Here is a 16,510-nt window from a genome sequence, read left to right as displayed (position 1 = left end):
TAATTTATCACTTTTTCCTTGTCAGTTTCCCATAACCATTGTCCCTTGAGGATTTCCTCTGTTTTACTGTGAAAGAGGGAGTTGTTTCTACTGTACTATCTGCACTGTGAAGACTGAGTGATTCACTCTGATGCAATGTGCTTGAAGGACCAATGGCTTTACAATTGTTAGTGTGTTTTTCAGAGCTGATGCTATGTTCCTTATTTCTGCCTAAATGGCCTTGTTTATTCTGGGAAGTGAACCTGCAAATGAATGTGTTTTGTGGTCAGGAAACATGGTGAAATGTGTTTCTTATGTCAAATGGGGATCATTTACAGATGTAAGTGCAAGAAATCACAAATACTGAAAGACAAGAAACAAGTAAAAAACAAGAGGAAGAAATGTCAGTCTTGTCATAGCCTTTCTTGATCTTTCTTGTTCTCCCTCTGAGATGAATGCCCCCTGGTGCTATGTGACAGAACAGCAAACTGAGAAGAACTATAACATGTTCACTGCCAAGTTTTATTGTGTGTCTTATCAGTGTGTAGTCTAAATGTAACTCTAATGTTTGACATGATGTGTGTGCTCTTAACTTAGTGGTATGCTGGAAATCATTTTGGGTAACTCTCATTGGCCTGATGTTAGCCATTAGTCTCATAGTAAAATATTGTATAACAGAGATTAAATCTACTCTTATATACTTTGGAGGGTTGCCATTTTGTAGTTTTGGCAGAGTGTTATTTGAGGATACACACCTGCGATACATTTTTCAGCGCTATCTTTTGATTTGTGGAGCCCGGTTGTTCAAACATTGTAAAACAGATTATAATAAAAAGGTCCTGAATCTTCAATGCAGGGGAACCCTTGTGAGATTTTCTCTGATCGGAATAAATCAACAACATGAGCAACAAAATGTGAGGGTGTTTGTGTCAGCGATGTCTGCTCCAGAAGGGAATGATCAAAGCATCAAAACATCTCCGTTATCCCTGAAGAACAAGCATCTTCAAAAGATGTGGAAATGACTGAATGAGGGCATTTTTTTGAGTTATAATGAATCTTTAAATGGGAGGGGGAGCCTGATACTGTCTTAAGTGGTTTGGTAATTTGTGTCTACTAAAAGGGAATAGTTTATTCTTGGGTTAGAGTGAAGAGGTTAGGGGGAAAGGTCTCGTGGAGAGATTAGGTTTAGCTGAGGATCATGTTATGGACAAACAGGTTACGTACCTGCAATGAGCACCCCGGCTGCCCTGTGTAGATCTAAGGTAAATGCAGTGCTATAAACAGACAAAGAGTAAGAGTAGTATCATTACACCCATGTCAAGGACACTTAATGTGAAGGAAAAAGAAGAGCAATTGACACCATCCCTCTCTCTTTCCCTCCTTTTCTTACGTATCGTTAGAACCTCTCCTTTACCCTCCTCACTCTGCCGGTGTTATCCGAAGCTGATATCTGTCTGTCACCTGTTTCTCCTTGACTCTCAGGGAGGACACTATCAACATTGGCTTCTGTTTGGCCCAAGAGTATGTGCTTAAATTTATGAAGGCCATTGACTCACAGATTAGGTTTCATTACTCTTAACCCTAGAGATAGCTTTCAGTCCTCTCGTGCATGTTGTGTTAAGTTTGGTGCTACCTATTGAAGGAATGAGTAGCAGGTGACTTATGAGACTCTATCAAAGCATGCTCTTTATCAATTAGGAGTGCCAAGCCCTTGTAATTCATATGTCTCCTGACTCCCCTCTGGCAGTGTGTTGCACCCATAAGGTCTCCCTGCGGTCTTCTATCAAGATGGATTTCATGAACCTGAGGAAAGCAGGCCTTCTCAAGTTCCCTGGAACTACACCTGGAAAGGAATCAATCATCAGATTATATAGACCTGGAGCCATCTACTACTGCTACTGTATACTTGAATGAATAATTTTATTTCATTCTCACATATGTCCTACTCTCAGGCAATCTGCTGCTGCCTCTCTCAGGCTTGTGTGACAGCTTGACGTGACCGCTGCCTGATGGACGTGGTAGTTTGACATCTGGGTGTTGCTTGACCTGCTCTCTTGGTAACCGAAGTGCTCCTGCCTTCCTTATCAGATGCTTCAGGCTTGGTGCCAATGACTTGTCCTGGCTTTGTGTTGCTCATCTCCTTTCCTCACACGGGCAGCACCTGCCATGCGTGTGATCCATCAGCAGAGACTCTTGCCTTTTACTTTGAATCCCCTCACCTGGTAAGGTCAGGCATGTTTTCAGATACTGTTGACAGGATGTCCTCGAGCCAATGTTTGTCCTAGTATACTTGAAAAGGCCATGTGAGTGAGAATTAAGTAACTACCCATCAGCATAACTTGTGGATGATGTCACTGTGTTTCACAACTAATACGTCTCCGTTTCACTTGAGAAACATCACATATAACACTATGTTTGAGTTTCATTGCATTTCATGACTATTAAGATTGAATTCAAAATACACTCTGAGCTAAAAATATGCACAAAACAACGCTATTTGTGTGTCAAATGAATCAAATCATAATGATCATCATTTTGATTACAGGTGCAAACACTGCTGCTAAGTTACAAGCCAATTAGGGCTTTTTGTACTAAGCACGTTTACTGCAGTACGGTACTCAAAGGATATGTTCACAGTTTTTCAAGTCTGTCTTCAAACAATTATCAGGTGCCAGAATTACTATTGAAACAGGTTCTTATTCATGCAATCATTCTTCCTGGTAATACTGATCATTAAGAGATCATTTCATAATGCATTATGACAGCTGTGGTGACTGGTTACTTTTCAGATGAGAGCGGCTTATAAAATACAAATCACTGTCAAAGATTAAAGCAGTGGCTTTTGGCTCGTACCCCTTCTTAAAAAAATCTGTGTCCGTTGGGACTTCTTCAGACATTTATGAGTTGTTAGTAGCTTCATAAAAAAAATGACATTTCCCCTCTAATCTTATTAGATGGTTTCATTTAAATGAATAAACAGTAAGCATGAAAGAAAAGTCCCAAAATGAGTGTAAATATTTGTACCAACTTTTATACAACATTAATCATCTCATTACCCTTTGGAACGGACCTGATCCCTATCACTGGTCTAAACTAGCTAACTGTAGTTGACTTAACCACCTACCAAATTAAATTCTACCTATGCATTGGTACATCACAATTAAGAATCTATATAATCTACATAGTCTTTTTTTTTTAAGAAGAAGAAGAACAAGCCCTTTTGATACTAGAAGTACATTCTGCTTGTAGTACTTCTGAATTTGACTTAAATAGGAGTTTGAGTTGCAACTTTTACTTGTAATAGAGTATTTTACATTGTTGTATTGTTGCTTTTACTTAAGTAAAGTATCTGAATACTTCCTCCACTACTGTATATGTGTCATATGTGACTGCTAGTGCAGTTTCTTTGTATTTCAGATATGGTATTGTGATTTTTGAGTCTCCTCTCCTTGGCATATTAAATAATTCACATTTTTAACCAACACCTGCAGCTGTACGGGACAGATTATTTGACTTCTATAGTGTTGTTTGTTGTCTTATGTTGCTTGAAAACTCATATTTTATACATTATTTATCCATGATTTAGTCTACCTCCTCATGAAAACTGTTTATTTATTGGTCCTTTGGAATGAGAAAGTAGGTCACGAAGGCTGTGGATTGACATAACAGGTTGTTTTTATTCTATTCAGACTACAACAGGGTTAACAGACACTGACACTGTTGTTTTGAACTGTTACCTATCTGCAGACCGTGTATGTAGAGCTCAAATATTCAAACCACCCAATCAGAGGTCGCCTTCAGGGAACACAGTGGGTGAGGAATTAAAGCAGATAGGCTGAAACCCGCCCATAAATGATGGCTGACCTGGAGTCAGTTTCTTAATATTGCTGAATGTAAGAAGAGAAGGCATTTAAGCTGATTATTCAGGCACAATTACACCCAGAAGTGAAGAAGAGGATCAGTGATTCAGCTGCTCAGCATTTCTTCCTCCGTCATATTTTAAAGCTGACGAGCAGTTGCAAAAACCAATGAGGTGTTGATTTACAGATCTCTGTGTGTGAGAGAGACACTGAAGGACATTAAGTGTGCTCACAGTCACAGCAACTTGAGCATTCCTCTGTGATTATACCACTGCTTTCCAAGTTACATACTTGACTGATGTAGTCCATAAATTGGATTCATTCCCTGCCTTTGCTGTCCTTCCTTTTATTCACAAACACACACACACAGATACACACATTCACACAAGCACTCTTTATCTTCCCTCACACCCTCATTCTCTCTCTCTCTCTCTCTCTCTCTCTCTCTCTCTCTCTCTCTCTCTCTCTCTCTCTCTCTCTCTCTCTTTCTTTCTTTTGCTCTTTCTCTCCTGCCTCTGACTCTCTTTTGAAGAAGTTTTCCATGCAGATCCAAGTCAAACATCTGGGTCAGCTTATATCTAGTGGAACAAGACTTGCAGGATATTGTTGGCAGGATGTGTGAGCTGGAGCAGTTTACTCTGTGGGAATCCCCAATACACACACATACACACAAACAGACACATGGAGAGACACAGGCGCTTACACACCAACACACACTCACAGTTTGCTGACATTGTTTCTCTGTGCACCATTTAACTTGATTTCCAGGTGCAGCAATTCATGCTCTACATGTGGATGACCACTTGTGTTGTATAAGGGATTTTGAAGCATGCTAAACCAGACAGACAACACTTGATAGTTGGTTAAATGCCATGTTTAATATTTTGAGGAATGCATTGGTTATTACCAAAAAAGATTACAAAACAGGCGCAAGAAAGGGGATAAATCATATTCTATTGTTCAACACTGAGTACATACAGTACAATAATATGATAATCTGCAACTTATATATGTTGACAAATTATTCATGTGCAAGAAATGCATTCTGCAAAAACCTAACTTCCTTTATCTCCAGTGCCATATTCAGAACATAAAAGAAACAGTCCAAACAACTGAATTTGAGTTGAAAATTGAAGTCAAGATGAACCCTGTACTATACGTTAAGTCATTCACTGCTTTGAGAACAGTGCGACTAGCTCCGGATATGCTGTGGTATGAAAAACTGTTGCAGAGGGAAAAAACTACTCCTGCTGAATTCCCCATGTTCTGTGAACCCACAAAACTATCTGCTGGACCACTTTCCTGAGCCACCCAATCACATGTAGTTGCAGTATTTACAAATTGCATAAGATCAAAAAAAATCCATTGCAACTCTGTCCCCTATCTCTTGATTTACAGGTCTTTCCCCTCTTCCGCTTCTTTAGCCTCTTCTCCCCCTTTTCTCCTCTACCTCCCACTTTTCTCCCCTTCCTCTCTCTCTTGCACTGACTCAATCTTTCTTCTCTGCCGACTCGCCGTCTTTTGGTTTCTCATCTGTTTTGAACTCCAGGAAGAAGTCGTTACAGGCGACTGTTAGGGCGCCCATCAGGATGATGAACTCAGTGAAGTCCACCTCCCCATCGTTGTTTGCGTCCAAGTCGTTCATCACCTTCTCAACTGCTTCATTATCTTTGGAGTTCTGTCAGTGGGGAACACAGAGAAAAGTAGAGTTCAGAATGTGTGCTCGGTTACGTGTGTGGGCATACATGACTGCAAAGGCCTGTCTGTACTTGTGAGTATGTCAGCGCATACCTTCACTTGTGTGTCAAGCATCAATGCATATTTGCAAGTGTGTCAGTGTACAACCACATACACATACTTTTCTCATAAACACACACACTTCTTCTCTTACCCCTAAGTAGCTCCCCAGCTCCTCTAGTAGCAGTTCCTTCAGTTCACCCCTGCTCAGTGTGTACTTGTCGCCTTCCTTCCCAGAGTACTTGTGGAAGGTCTTTATGAGCATCTGCATGGCACTCTCCAGGTTGGAACTGGGCTCCTTGGACATGCTAAAAAAGGTATCAAGTCAAAATGGTCAGAATCTGTCATAAAATGCCCGCTCCATCCCAAGCTGCATGTGCGGTCACATAGCAATCAAGGGTGAAGCCACCACCAAGACAAAGTGATAGATGGAAGGAAACCAAAGCAGAGAAGTTTTCCCCTTTTCTAGGGAAGGGGTTGAATAACACTCTGCGTTTAAGGCAGAGGCTATTACTGATCCTAATTTAAGTATTCTGGTCACTGTATGTGTGTGCGTGACCTTACTAGGTTTTACATTTCAGATGTTTGGATGGAAAGATGGAAGATACTTTGGAAAGGCTTTCGAACAATCTTACACACATTGTGTCCGGCATCTTGGAGCTTCCTGTGCTTGGGCGCGTGGGGAGACTGTGTACACACAGACACAGATAAATCATGGTCAATAATGCAGATTTTAAGACTTTTACCTCAGTGTGTAAAAAAAAAGCACACTTTATGTAACTTCATGTGCTGCAGATAAAAGAGCAGTTACTTTTGATAGTACTCAGGTTATCACTGTTGTAAGCTGAATTGGTAATGTGTGTAATAATTAACAACACAGTATCAGTGAAAGGGGGTTTCAGTGTAAACCATGTCCGCTGCCTGTTGATCGTGTAACCGCCTTATCGTTTAAAATGGAAACCAGAAGTGAAACACAAAACTCCTCTGGTAATCACATTCAGAAGATAAGGGGCCGAGTAACCTGAGGTGCCAGCATATATACTATGCATACATACCATACATACTCATGAGGGCACTCATACACTCAGACAGTCATTCAGACAGTCAACAACACACAACAGTTAAGGGCCTTTTTCATTATAAAAATAAAAGCTATGAATCTATATTTAGGCTAATCCATATCACACACAATATCGAGGGTAACAGTCACCCCATCAATCTTCCTGTGCATGATTTATTAACTACCAGCTATTACAAAAGGAGACAGGGATGCTAATGTCACCAGTTATTGCCTTCCATCATGCTGCGAGAGCATTGTCCTGGAGAGGTCAGAGTTGTAGGCAGCAGAGACAAAAGAGGAGGTCAGTGGACACCAAAGCTGGCTAGCTGGAAAATCTATAGGGGTAATCTGTCTCAGTGACTGACACAATACAATAGGAAACCATGGAGATGAAAATGCTATCAGTAACATAATATTGAGTATGGTAGTAATGCACATGCACTATGTAATGTTAATGAAGGAGACATATTCACGCTGAGTGACCTATAAAGTTAGAAGTTAGAAACATGGTCCAAAAATAGGCTGAATTAATTTCACATTGCAGGAAATAATGTGCACTAACTGATTTGTTTATCCATACCTGTTTATTTAGTTGCAAGTCATAGATTTCTCATACTTGATCATACATAATGCCAGGTTTAGTTATTTCTTAACACTACTATTACTACTCATTTCCATATTTCAATTATGTATCATTTTCCTGCCATGCTCTTTTCACAGCTTGCACATCAAACAAAAACCTTCAAATGACTCCCACGGTTTTGTTTTCACGTCATCAGATGAGTGTGCACGACCGAGTTTTTAACGCTCCAAATGTTTTTGATAAAAGCTGGTAAAATACTGCCTTACTTTACAAGAAACCCTGCAACAGATACAGAAGAGAAAGTACAATAAAGCAACCCCTCCAAGCTGTCTGTCTTACCTGAGAGTTGATGGAGGGCCTCCTTTGTCTTTGAAGAGGTGCAGGGGACAGAGCCAAGGCAGAGATGGATGGGGAGAGAGTGTGCCAGTGGCTTAAATATCACCTGTCCCAATTCCTCCTCCTCCTCCTCCCCCCCAAAAAAACTCCCATACCCACTTACATACCTGCTTCTGTTTCTCTATCCTCCCTCTTTTGCAGGTGCCTTTTCTCCCTCCCTCTTTCCATCACACCCAAGCAGATAAACACACACACACGGCCATAAACAAAAATACATTGTCACAGTTTTATTCAATATTAGCCATTACACATGTTGCATAGATTAAGCCAAAAAAAATGATACAGCTATTACATATGAAGTTGAAATAGTAGAGTTTGCTGGACATGACAGTGGACTGAAATGAGTCCAACTGCTAAACTCACACACACCCTCTAGTACTTGGCAGGAAACAAACAAGAGTACATCAACACACAATGACACAAGCCTGCACCCTGGGGAATGGTTCCATGAACAAATCAAATTTAAACCAATGAACCTTAAAAGCACCCCCATGTACTTGTATGTACACCGGGAGGATTCTCTTCATCTATGTATGTCAGAATGAATGGGACCCATTGTGTGGTAATGATAATCTGACTGCAAACACTCCCTGTTGCAAATCTCTGTTTCGTTCCGGCATGTTTTTAATCTACAAGGAGTTACGGTTGGGTGGGGTTTACACTATGGGAGAGTAACATTACTGCTGGTTCAGACACTTCAACATCTGTGAAAAAAAGCCCTCATAGCTCACTGAGTCCACCTGATAATCCAAACAGATTAGAATACAGATAATATTATTCCCAGATAAGGTTTGACCCAAGTGTGTTTACTGCAATTCCAGCAATCAGTTGGTTGGCAAGTAAGTCGTGTACATATAAAACATGCCTGTGAAGTGATCCAGTTTTGTCTTATTATTATTTTGAGAGCAAAGAAAGCAGAGAAAATTAATTTAAACAATTGGATATATAATATATATAAACATACATATTATATATTATATATACACTGGCCCCATAGATATACTTGCCCCAAATGATGCAAGCGTATTAGGCCTATGTACATGTTGAACAGGGAGCTAGCTGTAGATGGTGCAAGAGAATGTTACCATTGGTTACAGGAAGTACCTTGATAAGTATTTTTATATATTAAAAAAGAATATCGTAAAAACAATAATAAAATAGTCTAAAAAACCCCATATGCCCAATAAGGTTGTTAGTCACAAGCCCATGCAGCAAATGTAGTACTACTATGAGTATAAAGGCGAAGCAGAATGTGTAAATGAATATTTACAATGGGAGTGTCGCAGTGAGACAGGGTGACCACATGACTCAGGTTTATTTATCTTGCCCATTTTGCTGCTGAGCTGTTCCAAGTGCCAGGTGCTCTTTTCAGCATAGGGTGCACATTTGGTAGCATGCCAAAAATGTGCCTGAAGCACTATGTGGCCGGCCATGTAGACCTATAACTTAACAGGCGTGCAACACGAGCCATTTTCTCATGGCTGCATTATTGATGGTGAGACAATTTACAGATCATTTAATTGTAATTAACAAATTGCATACAATGTGACAAAGAACTATGTTTTTCAAGTGATCTCCATAGTGGTCCAAACAAGGAAGAGTTAAATATAAAGTGGTAGAAAAAATTCAAGGCCATGTAGAACTTAAATAATGGCCACAAATAAGAATGGTTATACAATGATACAATGGCGATATCTAGCTAATACGTTTCTGATAGCATGCAATGTCTTTATGTATCAGCCCATTGTAAAAGATCACACCACATAGATTCATATTGATGGCTCAGTATTCTTCAACCTCTGACAATGAAGCGATCCCTCTGACACTACCACCTTGTCTGATGGGAAGGATCATCGTATCCCAGGATTACTTTCATGTAATTGTTTGTGTAAGGGTGTGTTACCCCTCGGATGCCTAATCCAGTAGTTTCCCAATGCCAGGGACTCAGGGATCCAGTTGCAGGTCAAACAGGGTCTGGGTGTGACCAGTAAACAAACATGCAAGCCTGAATAACTGGTGCTAAAACCAGTGGAAAACAAGAAGTAACAATTAGTAAATTTTAAAGAGATCCTCCAAAACAAAGGTCAAGTATCTGCTCGGGCCTTTTCATGTCACACCCCCCCCCCCCTCCCCCCCTCCCCCCCCTCCCCCCATCCTGTCCCTCTAAATACTATCTAGCACCTTTATGGTTCAATGAGAAGAACCTGACCATTTTAATGCCATTTTTGGAAGACGCAATAAAAGCATAATTGTTTTATAAAGTACATGAGATAAAAATAGCCATCAAACGACACTTGTTATGCGTTTCTTGGTTTTCTTGATGTCTTGTTCTTCCCCACCTGTTCTAATCCAGGTGGATTAGGTTGCATGAACACCTTCTGTGACTGGCTCAGCACATTTCTCCCCAGGCCACTTTCATGGGACTATTTTTGGCTCCCCCTTTGACCGTAAGGGTCCTTTGGTGTGAATTCCACCCTTGAATCTTAATTATTTAGCCAAAGGCCACACCTGATCTTCCAGTTCCTAATCCATGGCTAACTATGAGTGAAGAAAATATAGGGCAGGTTTTGACTGCAGACTTTCTGGGAAAGAGACAGCAGAAAGCCCACTCTGTAAACTACAAAGATGGGTAGAAGAGGGTGTATTGGAGCAGAAAGTACACAAAGATGAGCTTCAGTAATGCAATGCCTCAGCAAAACAATTTGTTTATTGTCATGCCAAATCAGCTCCAGAGCATTGTGAGTTGAAAGGTGTTATTGACAGGATTTCCGTGCAGCCATTAAAGGAATAGTTCAGCATTCAACATTTATGCAAGAAAGTAAACCACAAGATATAATGTTTTAATTAGACCCAGATGAGCTGTTTTCTCTGGTATCCAGTCTTAATGCTAAGCTAAGCTAAGCTAACAGGCTAGCCAGTGTAGCGTCATATTCAACTGACACATGAAAGTGGCAGTGATCTTGTCATTTAAGTCTTGTCAAAAAGGCTACTAAACACATTTCCCAAAATGCTGAACTATTCCTTTAAGCCATTAGTGCTCAGTAAGGTGTATGATGCAGATGCATGGCACAACTTTAGAAGAAAAGACCCAGACAGAGGCAAAAGTGGGGAGAGGATGGGATTTAAACAAAACCCCTTGTCTGCAGTGGTGTGTTAACACACAGTGACAATGAGGTCATGTGTCAGTGTGCTGCAGCGGGGGAATCATATTTTGCAGTAAGGTTTTCACAGGGATACGGCATGCACATGATAGTGAACATCTGCATGCTATCATAGTATTATCATAATGAGGTAAATGTGCTATATAGTGGGATGCACATGCTGTACATATGAACATAGTGGTAAGTAGTAGTACAAAGCAATAACTCTAATGTCATGTACATGTATTATTTATCATATAGGAGGAATAGGGTTTCTTCAGAGCTGGGTTTGGAGTGTTTTACTGATATTTTGTATGCCGACTTATTTTAGCAATGCTGTATTTTATGTACTGTTGAATGTAAGCATGTAGTGTGATTCAGATAGAGAAATGGATTGTCCCCTATGAGGTCGCCTCCTCTGTCTTCTTTTCCCCATCTTCCTCTGGAGCTGCAGCCGCCTCCTTCGTGGCTTCCTCTACCTTTTCTGTCTCCTCCACCTTCTCTGCCTCTTTCACAACCTCTTCCACTGCCACTGCTGGTTTCTCCTCCTCCTTTGCTGCCTCTGGCTGTGTCTCTCCCTCAGCCTTTGTTTCTACCTTAATTTCTACATTTCCGTCTGCATTTGAATCTATCTTTACTTCTGCAGTTGCTTCTGCCTTCGCCTCTTCATTGGCCTCTGGCTTTGCTTCCTCCTTTGCCTCTGGCTTCTCTTCCTCTTTGGTGCTTTGTGCCACTTGTTCGGACGCAGAGTTTTGGGCAGGCTCCTCTTTGGCAAGCGTACGCTGATCACTGAGTGAGACCGCCAGGTAGCCGACTAGTTTCATGTACTCCTCGAAGCCAACCTTGCCATCTTGGTTGGCATCCAGTCCCTGGCCCATGTTGTTGACCGCCTCCTTGCTGTCTGTGTCCTGGGTGGGCACACAAAACCGTGAGACAATCAAACATGATGATGAGTGCACTGTAATCCTACCTGGACTCTCACTGGTGACATCACCAGTCACGATTAGTAAATGACCCTCTGTCAGTGGCTCTATTTACGTTATAATACTGATGCCAATGCCATTCTATCATATCAGATCAGTTTTCCTATTCATATACTGTATATTACACCACCAATGCTCATGTCTAAGAGTGGGCTAGTGCTGATACAGGACTTCTGTGTGCTTTCTCTGAGGCGGTTACATAATGCAAGTGTTGGTATTTATTTCAAAGAGGTTCAATGAAGATTTCCTAACCGACATGATGTTGCTGAGCTGGCTCTTGACAAGGCCCTGGAACTCTTTCGGTCCTAGACTCTCCCTTCCCTTGGTCGACTTCAGGAAGACCTTCACTACAGTCTGAATGGCAGCCTCCATGACTCCTTTTTCTGGGAAAAAAAGAGAGGTCAACAGGTCAAGAAAGCAGTGTGACATAGATAGATAGATAGATAGATAGATAGATAGATAGATAGATAGTGATTAAACCTATTTCTATTGCGTGCTGTAAGTGAGGAAATCTCAAGATAGTCTGAAGGGCACATCCAGTGGAAAATGAAACAGAGGATCTCCTCCGTGTCCCTGTGAGGCCTTTCCTTTCACATGTTGAGTCTACAGCCGCATTAAGGGAGGGACAGTGACGTGAGAAAAGTGGAAAGGGTGAGAGGGAGTCTGATTGAGAGACAAGCTGCTATGCACAATGGAAGTTCTGATCTTTGATAGGTCATCTGATCCACTGAAGCTACCGAGGGGACTGGGCTTCAGATTACCTAAGGGATTACCTAGTCCCTGTCTGCTCTTCTTTCTTTCTTTCTCTTTTTCTTTCTTTCTTTCTCTCTCACCAGCTGCCTCTCTCTTTCAGTGCTACTCTCCATTCCTTTGCATGCCACTGTTTCATCTGCCCTCTCTGGCCTTTCTTCTTCTCAAGCCACTGCCTTTACACAGTTAGGATACAGGCATCCTAATGTATTTGTCAATGAGGCTTGAGACGGAACAGCATTCAATTCAATTATTACAAGCATGCATTTGAGTATCAGTAAGTGATTTATACATAGGGTAGATACAATCATGAATGTATGTCTAGACAGAGCTACAGATAATCTACCACCATTGCTCAAAATGTAAAACATGCCAGTAGGTGACACATCCTTACAGGAATTCCATTCATTGCTGTCTGTGTAGATCACTTAGACAGGAATTTACAGGCCAACTCTGAGCTAGTTTGCCCCAAAGCACTGAGAGGATATGTTCAAAGCAACAGCATCCGTCTGTCAGCTTCAGTATTCAAATGCAGAAGAGCAAATAACACAAAACACGTTGTAATAGCTCATTGTTTCAACAGGATGCTGCCTTGCTCATGTCCGCTGAGTGGTCATTTGTAGACAGCAAATCAGCAATATCTCAATTAGTGAAGTGCCTGTCACACTCAAGCACCCTCCCAACCAATTAGAGAACTGTGACACTGTAGCAGAGGCCCATTAAAATCTAAAATTTCACAAGACCCCTTTTAGATTTTACTCATTGACCTAATGATCTCTAACTGTCCTGCTCTGACGCACTCTGCCACCATATGAGCACTACTCCAATACAACCACAAGTTTGCATGTAAAGTGAGCCTATCTCATCTGATTGTCACTGAACAACAGTAATAATGTAATAAGCACAGCTCTGCTGTACACATGTTAAATGGACACTTAAAAAATAAAATGTAATTACATTTTTTACATGTTCTGTCCATTTCTTTTGTTCTATGGTCGGTACATAGCCCTATAGGAACTTCAGGGGACTTCTCCTGCACCGGTGACACACCCTCGTGAGCCAAAGTACACAGACGCCTTAACTGCTCTCCTGTGCGTCCCATCCAAAAATACCCAACAAAGACATTTATGCTATTCTTGGTTTGACAATTCTGTCTCACATTCATTATTTACCAAGTGGCCTGTGTTAAGGTGGCTGACCGCTTGGACACAGTCCCGACACGTGCCCTAATTTCGACAAACGAATTCGTGCCTTGCATCACACGTCCCACGTCAGAGCTTCATCTTGTCCCACTCAGAGGACAAACTAATCCCCGGTATTTGTCTAAAAGCCCCCAAAACAACTGCGCAAATAATTAAATACACAGGCCTACAACTAGAGGTTTCCCGTTTCCCCCCAGAGCCCAAAGGAGATTGAGTGTTGCGTTTCCAAATGGGCGAATGTGATACGGTATGTGCGCAGAGTAATGACAATACTACCGCTCGTGTGGCATAAAATATTAAAAAAGGAACAAGTTAGGCTGTGGCTGCAAATTGCAGCGAGCAGACGTACCGTGGGTGTGTTTAATCTAAATCCTCAGATATATTTGAAAATACACACAACTGAATGTTCAGACGTGAGCGCAATATTATTAACAAGCACCAGGTCAGTTTAATAATTAACACCATAACCTATTTCAAATATAGAAAAACAGAATTCTTCTTAAGCAACACAGCTCCAAAAATCCACACAGACAGCCAATTTGTCTCTCTTGTGGGCCTCTTTATAGAAAGGATAGTGTGCGCATAATGTTGATTTTGCGCAAAAATGCGATTTTACGCGCGATGCGGATGTCCACTAGATAGACTTTGGCAAGGTCAACACTCTGTCACCTCAAGTCACCTCAATTTTTGATAGGCTGGATGCATTTGATCGACAACTTGACAACTGATCTACATCAAAATATCAAATATCTTTCCGAGCAGAGAGAGAAAGAGAGGGAGAGCATATGGCAATCAAACACGGCCGGTAAAACCGTGAAAGTAAACCTAAATAGAACATATACTATTGCTATACCATATATAACTATTACCATTTACTCTTTCATAAAAGTGCAACGTGAGCTTAAAAACTTCTGAGAAGTGCAGTCATTGAAACCGTCCTGCAATAAGACCACAGCCAAGTTTCTTGGGATGGCTCTTGCAAGACTATATCGAAACGTGGCAAAAACGATGAGCAAATACATTGCTTATACGGAGGAGAAACGTGTAAGAATCCAGAAAGACACATTCAACTCACCGTATATCGTCTGCGGAACAGGAGAAGTGTATAAATGTGCGCAAATTTGAGTTTCTGCCCTCTTCTCCGCCTTTCTACGCTGCTTTGAGCCCAGAGAACTTGCCAAACTAGTAGGACTGCAGAATCTCTTCCGTGATTTAGGTTTTTTTTTTTTTCTTTCCTTAAAACTTTTTCCCCCTCACAAGTCAAAGGGCGTGTACCTGGAAGAGTGAGAAGGAGAATTGGGAATGTGGAAGAGCACAGGAGAAGGGAGTGAAAGTGTATCAAAACACTTCTTCTTCGTTTTTATTGGAATTATCTTTGGCTCATGTGCCAGCTGTTTCGCGTCATGTGTGATTTGCACAGTTTCACGCCAACTAACCAGGCTTGTGGCTTGGAGCGGCTTCATCTGCAGGGACGAGGAGACAGGGCGGGTGGGATTACTTCATCCGCACAACACAAGGCTCTGTCGCTTTCAAAAGTATTCCACGTATTAAAACGCCAACATACAGTCTTTAAAGATAAAACTTTGAAACTGAAGTTATCATCTATAGTTTTACAATCCTTTTTAGGGAAGAGTTGCCTTACACATCTGTATGTCCCTGTGGCTATTGCCAACAACACGGTTTATTAATGGGACAAAACTTCCAAATTAACTTATGTTTTCAATCAACAAAAGTCATGGTAATAAACAGAATCATATTTCTGAACTCCAAAATACAGACAGACAGTTTTGCAATGATGGAAGCTTTATCTTCTCCCAGCTGACACTTACAAGAATAACAAATGACTCCCGGAAAGTGGTGCAAGCAGTAAAGCAGTCTTGCCAGATTCTTGTCAGGGCTTTCAAGTCTTTTGTTTTTTTTTAATTCATTCTGAAGATTAAATCTCACTATGGGTGCTGCTTTTTATGGTCTAAATGAGATGCAAGCCTCCACGTTCAAGTTGACCTGGTGAGGAGACTTCCGTGTGCAGTCAGTGTTGTCCACAAAGGCCTGTGGCTCAATAGATAGGTACGCTGCTGCTCATTTTCTCTCTCTTTTTGTTGCAGTTGACTCATTTTCCAGTCATTACTCCTCCCACACTGGCACCCTAACCTGTGTATTTCAGATACAGAGGCCACATTTTCCTTACCTTTTGTCAAAATCAGTGAGCAGCACCTTTTATTCCTCATTGCTAAAAAATCTAAAGAAACTGCTAATGAGCCAACCAACACACATAACTCTGTGTTCATTCTAATGTCTGGACAAGGTCCCCACAATAATGCTATATAATATTTATCTGCTGAACAAACACAATACAATTGAATTACAAAGCCCCCAAATAAGTCCTCCCAAATATAAAGAGAGCAGGCTAATTGACAGACAGTGACGACCAGGCTATGCTTTTGCATCTCAGCTGCTTAAGGTCTTGACAGGCAGCTTTGTACAGCCACTATGAAGCTCTATGGAACAAGATCTGACCTGGATGGTGTAGTTGTGGAAGCTGTACCGCATATAGGATTACAGGCCCCTGAATCAAGGCTGCACACTCCTGCTCAAATGTGGACATCATATAACATGATGAATGAATGAAAGGAGACAGTCGGTGGCTGAGGGTTCAAGACAATAGCCTTTAATTCAAAGTTAACAGCATTTAACAATAGTGACAATCAATAGTGAACTAAAGAGTTACACACATGGCACTGCTGGAGGGCTGAAAAGAATTCAAATGCCTTTGAATTTACAGTTGGACAGCTTGATTGAGTTGATTACACAATCTGCTCA

The 16,510-nt window shown here is 41.2% G+C and overlaps 3 protein-coding genes across 3 annotated transcripts in view; 1 reads left to right on the top strand and 2 right to left on the bottom strand.

Annotated features, from left to right (window-relative positions):
• LOC128374725 (protein C1orf43 homolog) overlaps nt 1-13,354 on the top strand; it is a 76,175-nt gene extending 62,821 nt beyond the window's left edge. The window contains exon 8 of the mRNA XM_053334985.1: nt 13,345-13,354. The gene's annotated coding sequence lies outside the window, so the exon portion shown is untranslated. The remainder of the gene's footprint in view (nt 1-13,344) is intronic.
• s100s (S100 calcium binding protein S) lies at nt 5,329-6,229 on the bottom strand. Its single transcript, XM_053334987.1, has 3 exons — nt 6,216-6,229; nt 5,731-5,884; nt 5,329-5,517 (listed from the first exon to the last, which is right to left on the bottom strand). The coding sequence occupies exons 1-3, from the start codon at nt 6,227-6,229 to the stop codon at nt 5,329-5,331; spliced, it is 357 nt and encodes a 118-aa protein (XP_053190962.1).
• Nucleotides 9,802-15,064, bottom strand: s100u (S100 calcium binding protein U). The gene is made up of 3 exons (XM_053334986.1): nt 14,766-15,064; nt 11,991-12,121; nt 9,802-11,663 (listed from the first exon to the last, which is right to left on the bottom strand). Exons 2-3 carry the CDS (start codon nt 12,108-12,110, stop codon nt 11,157-11,159), a joined length of 627 nt encoding a protein of 208 aa, XP_053190961.1. The 5' UTR covers nt 12,111-12,121; nt 14,766-15,064; the 3' UTR covers nt 9,802-11,156.
• Nucleotides 15,065-16,510: the final 1,446 nt, after the last annotated feature.

The sequence above is a fragment of the Scomber japonicus genome, chromosome 15 (assembly GCF_027409825.1).
Source record: "Scomber japonicus isolate fScoJap1 chromosome 15, fScoJap1.pri, whole genome shotgun sequence".
NCBI classification, from domain to species: domain Eukaryota; kingdom Metazoa; phylum Chordata; class Actinopteri; order Scombriformes; family Scombridae; genus Scomber; species Scomber japonicus.
The sequence above is the reverse complement of the archived record's forward strand: the minus strand, read 5'-3'. Positions and strand labels throughout refer to the sequence as shown.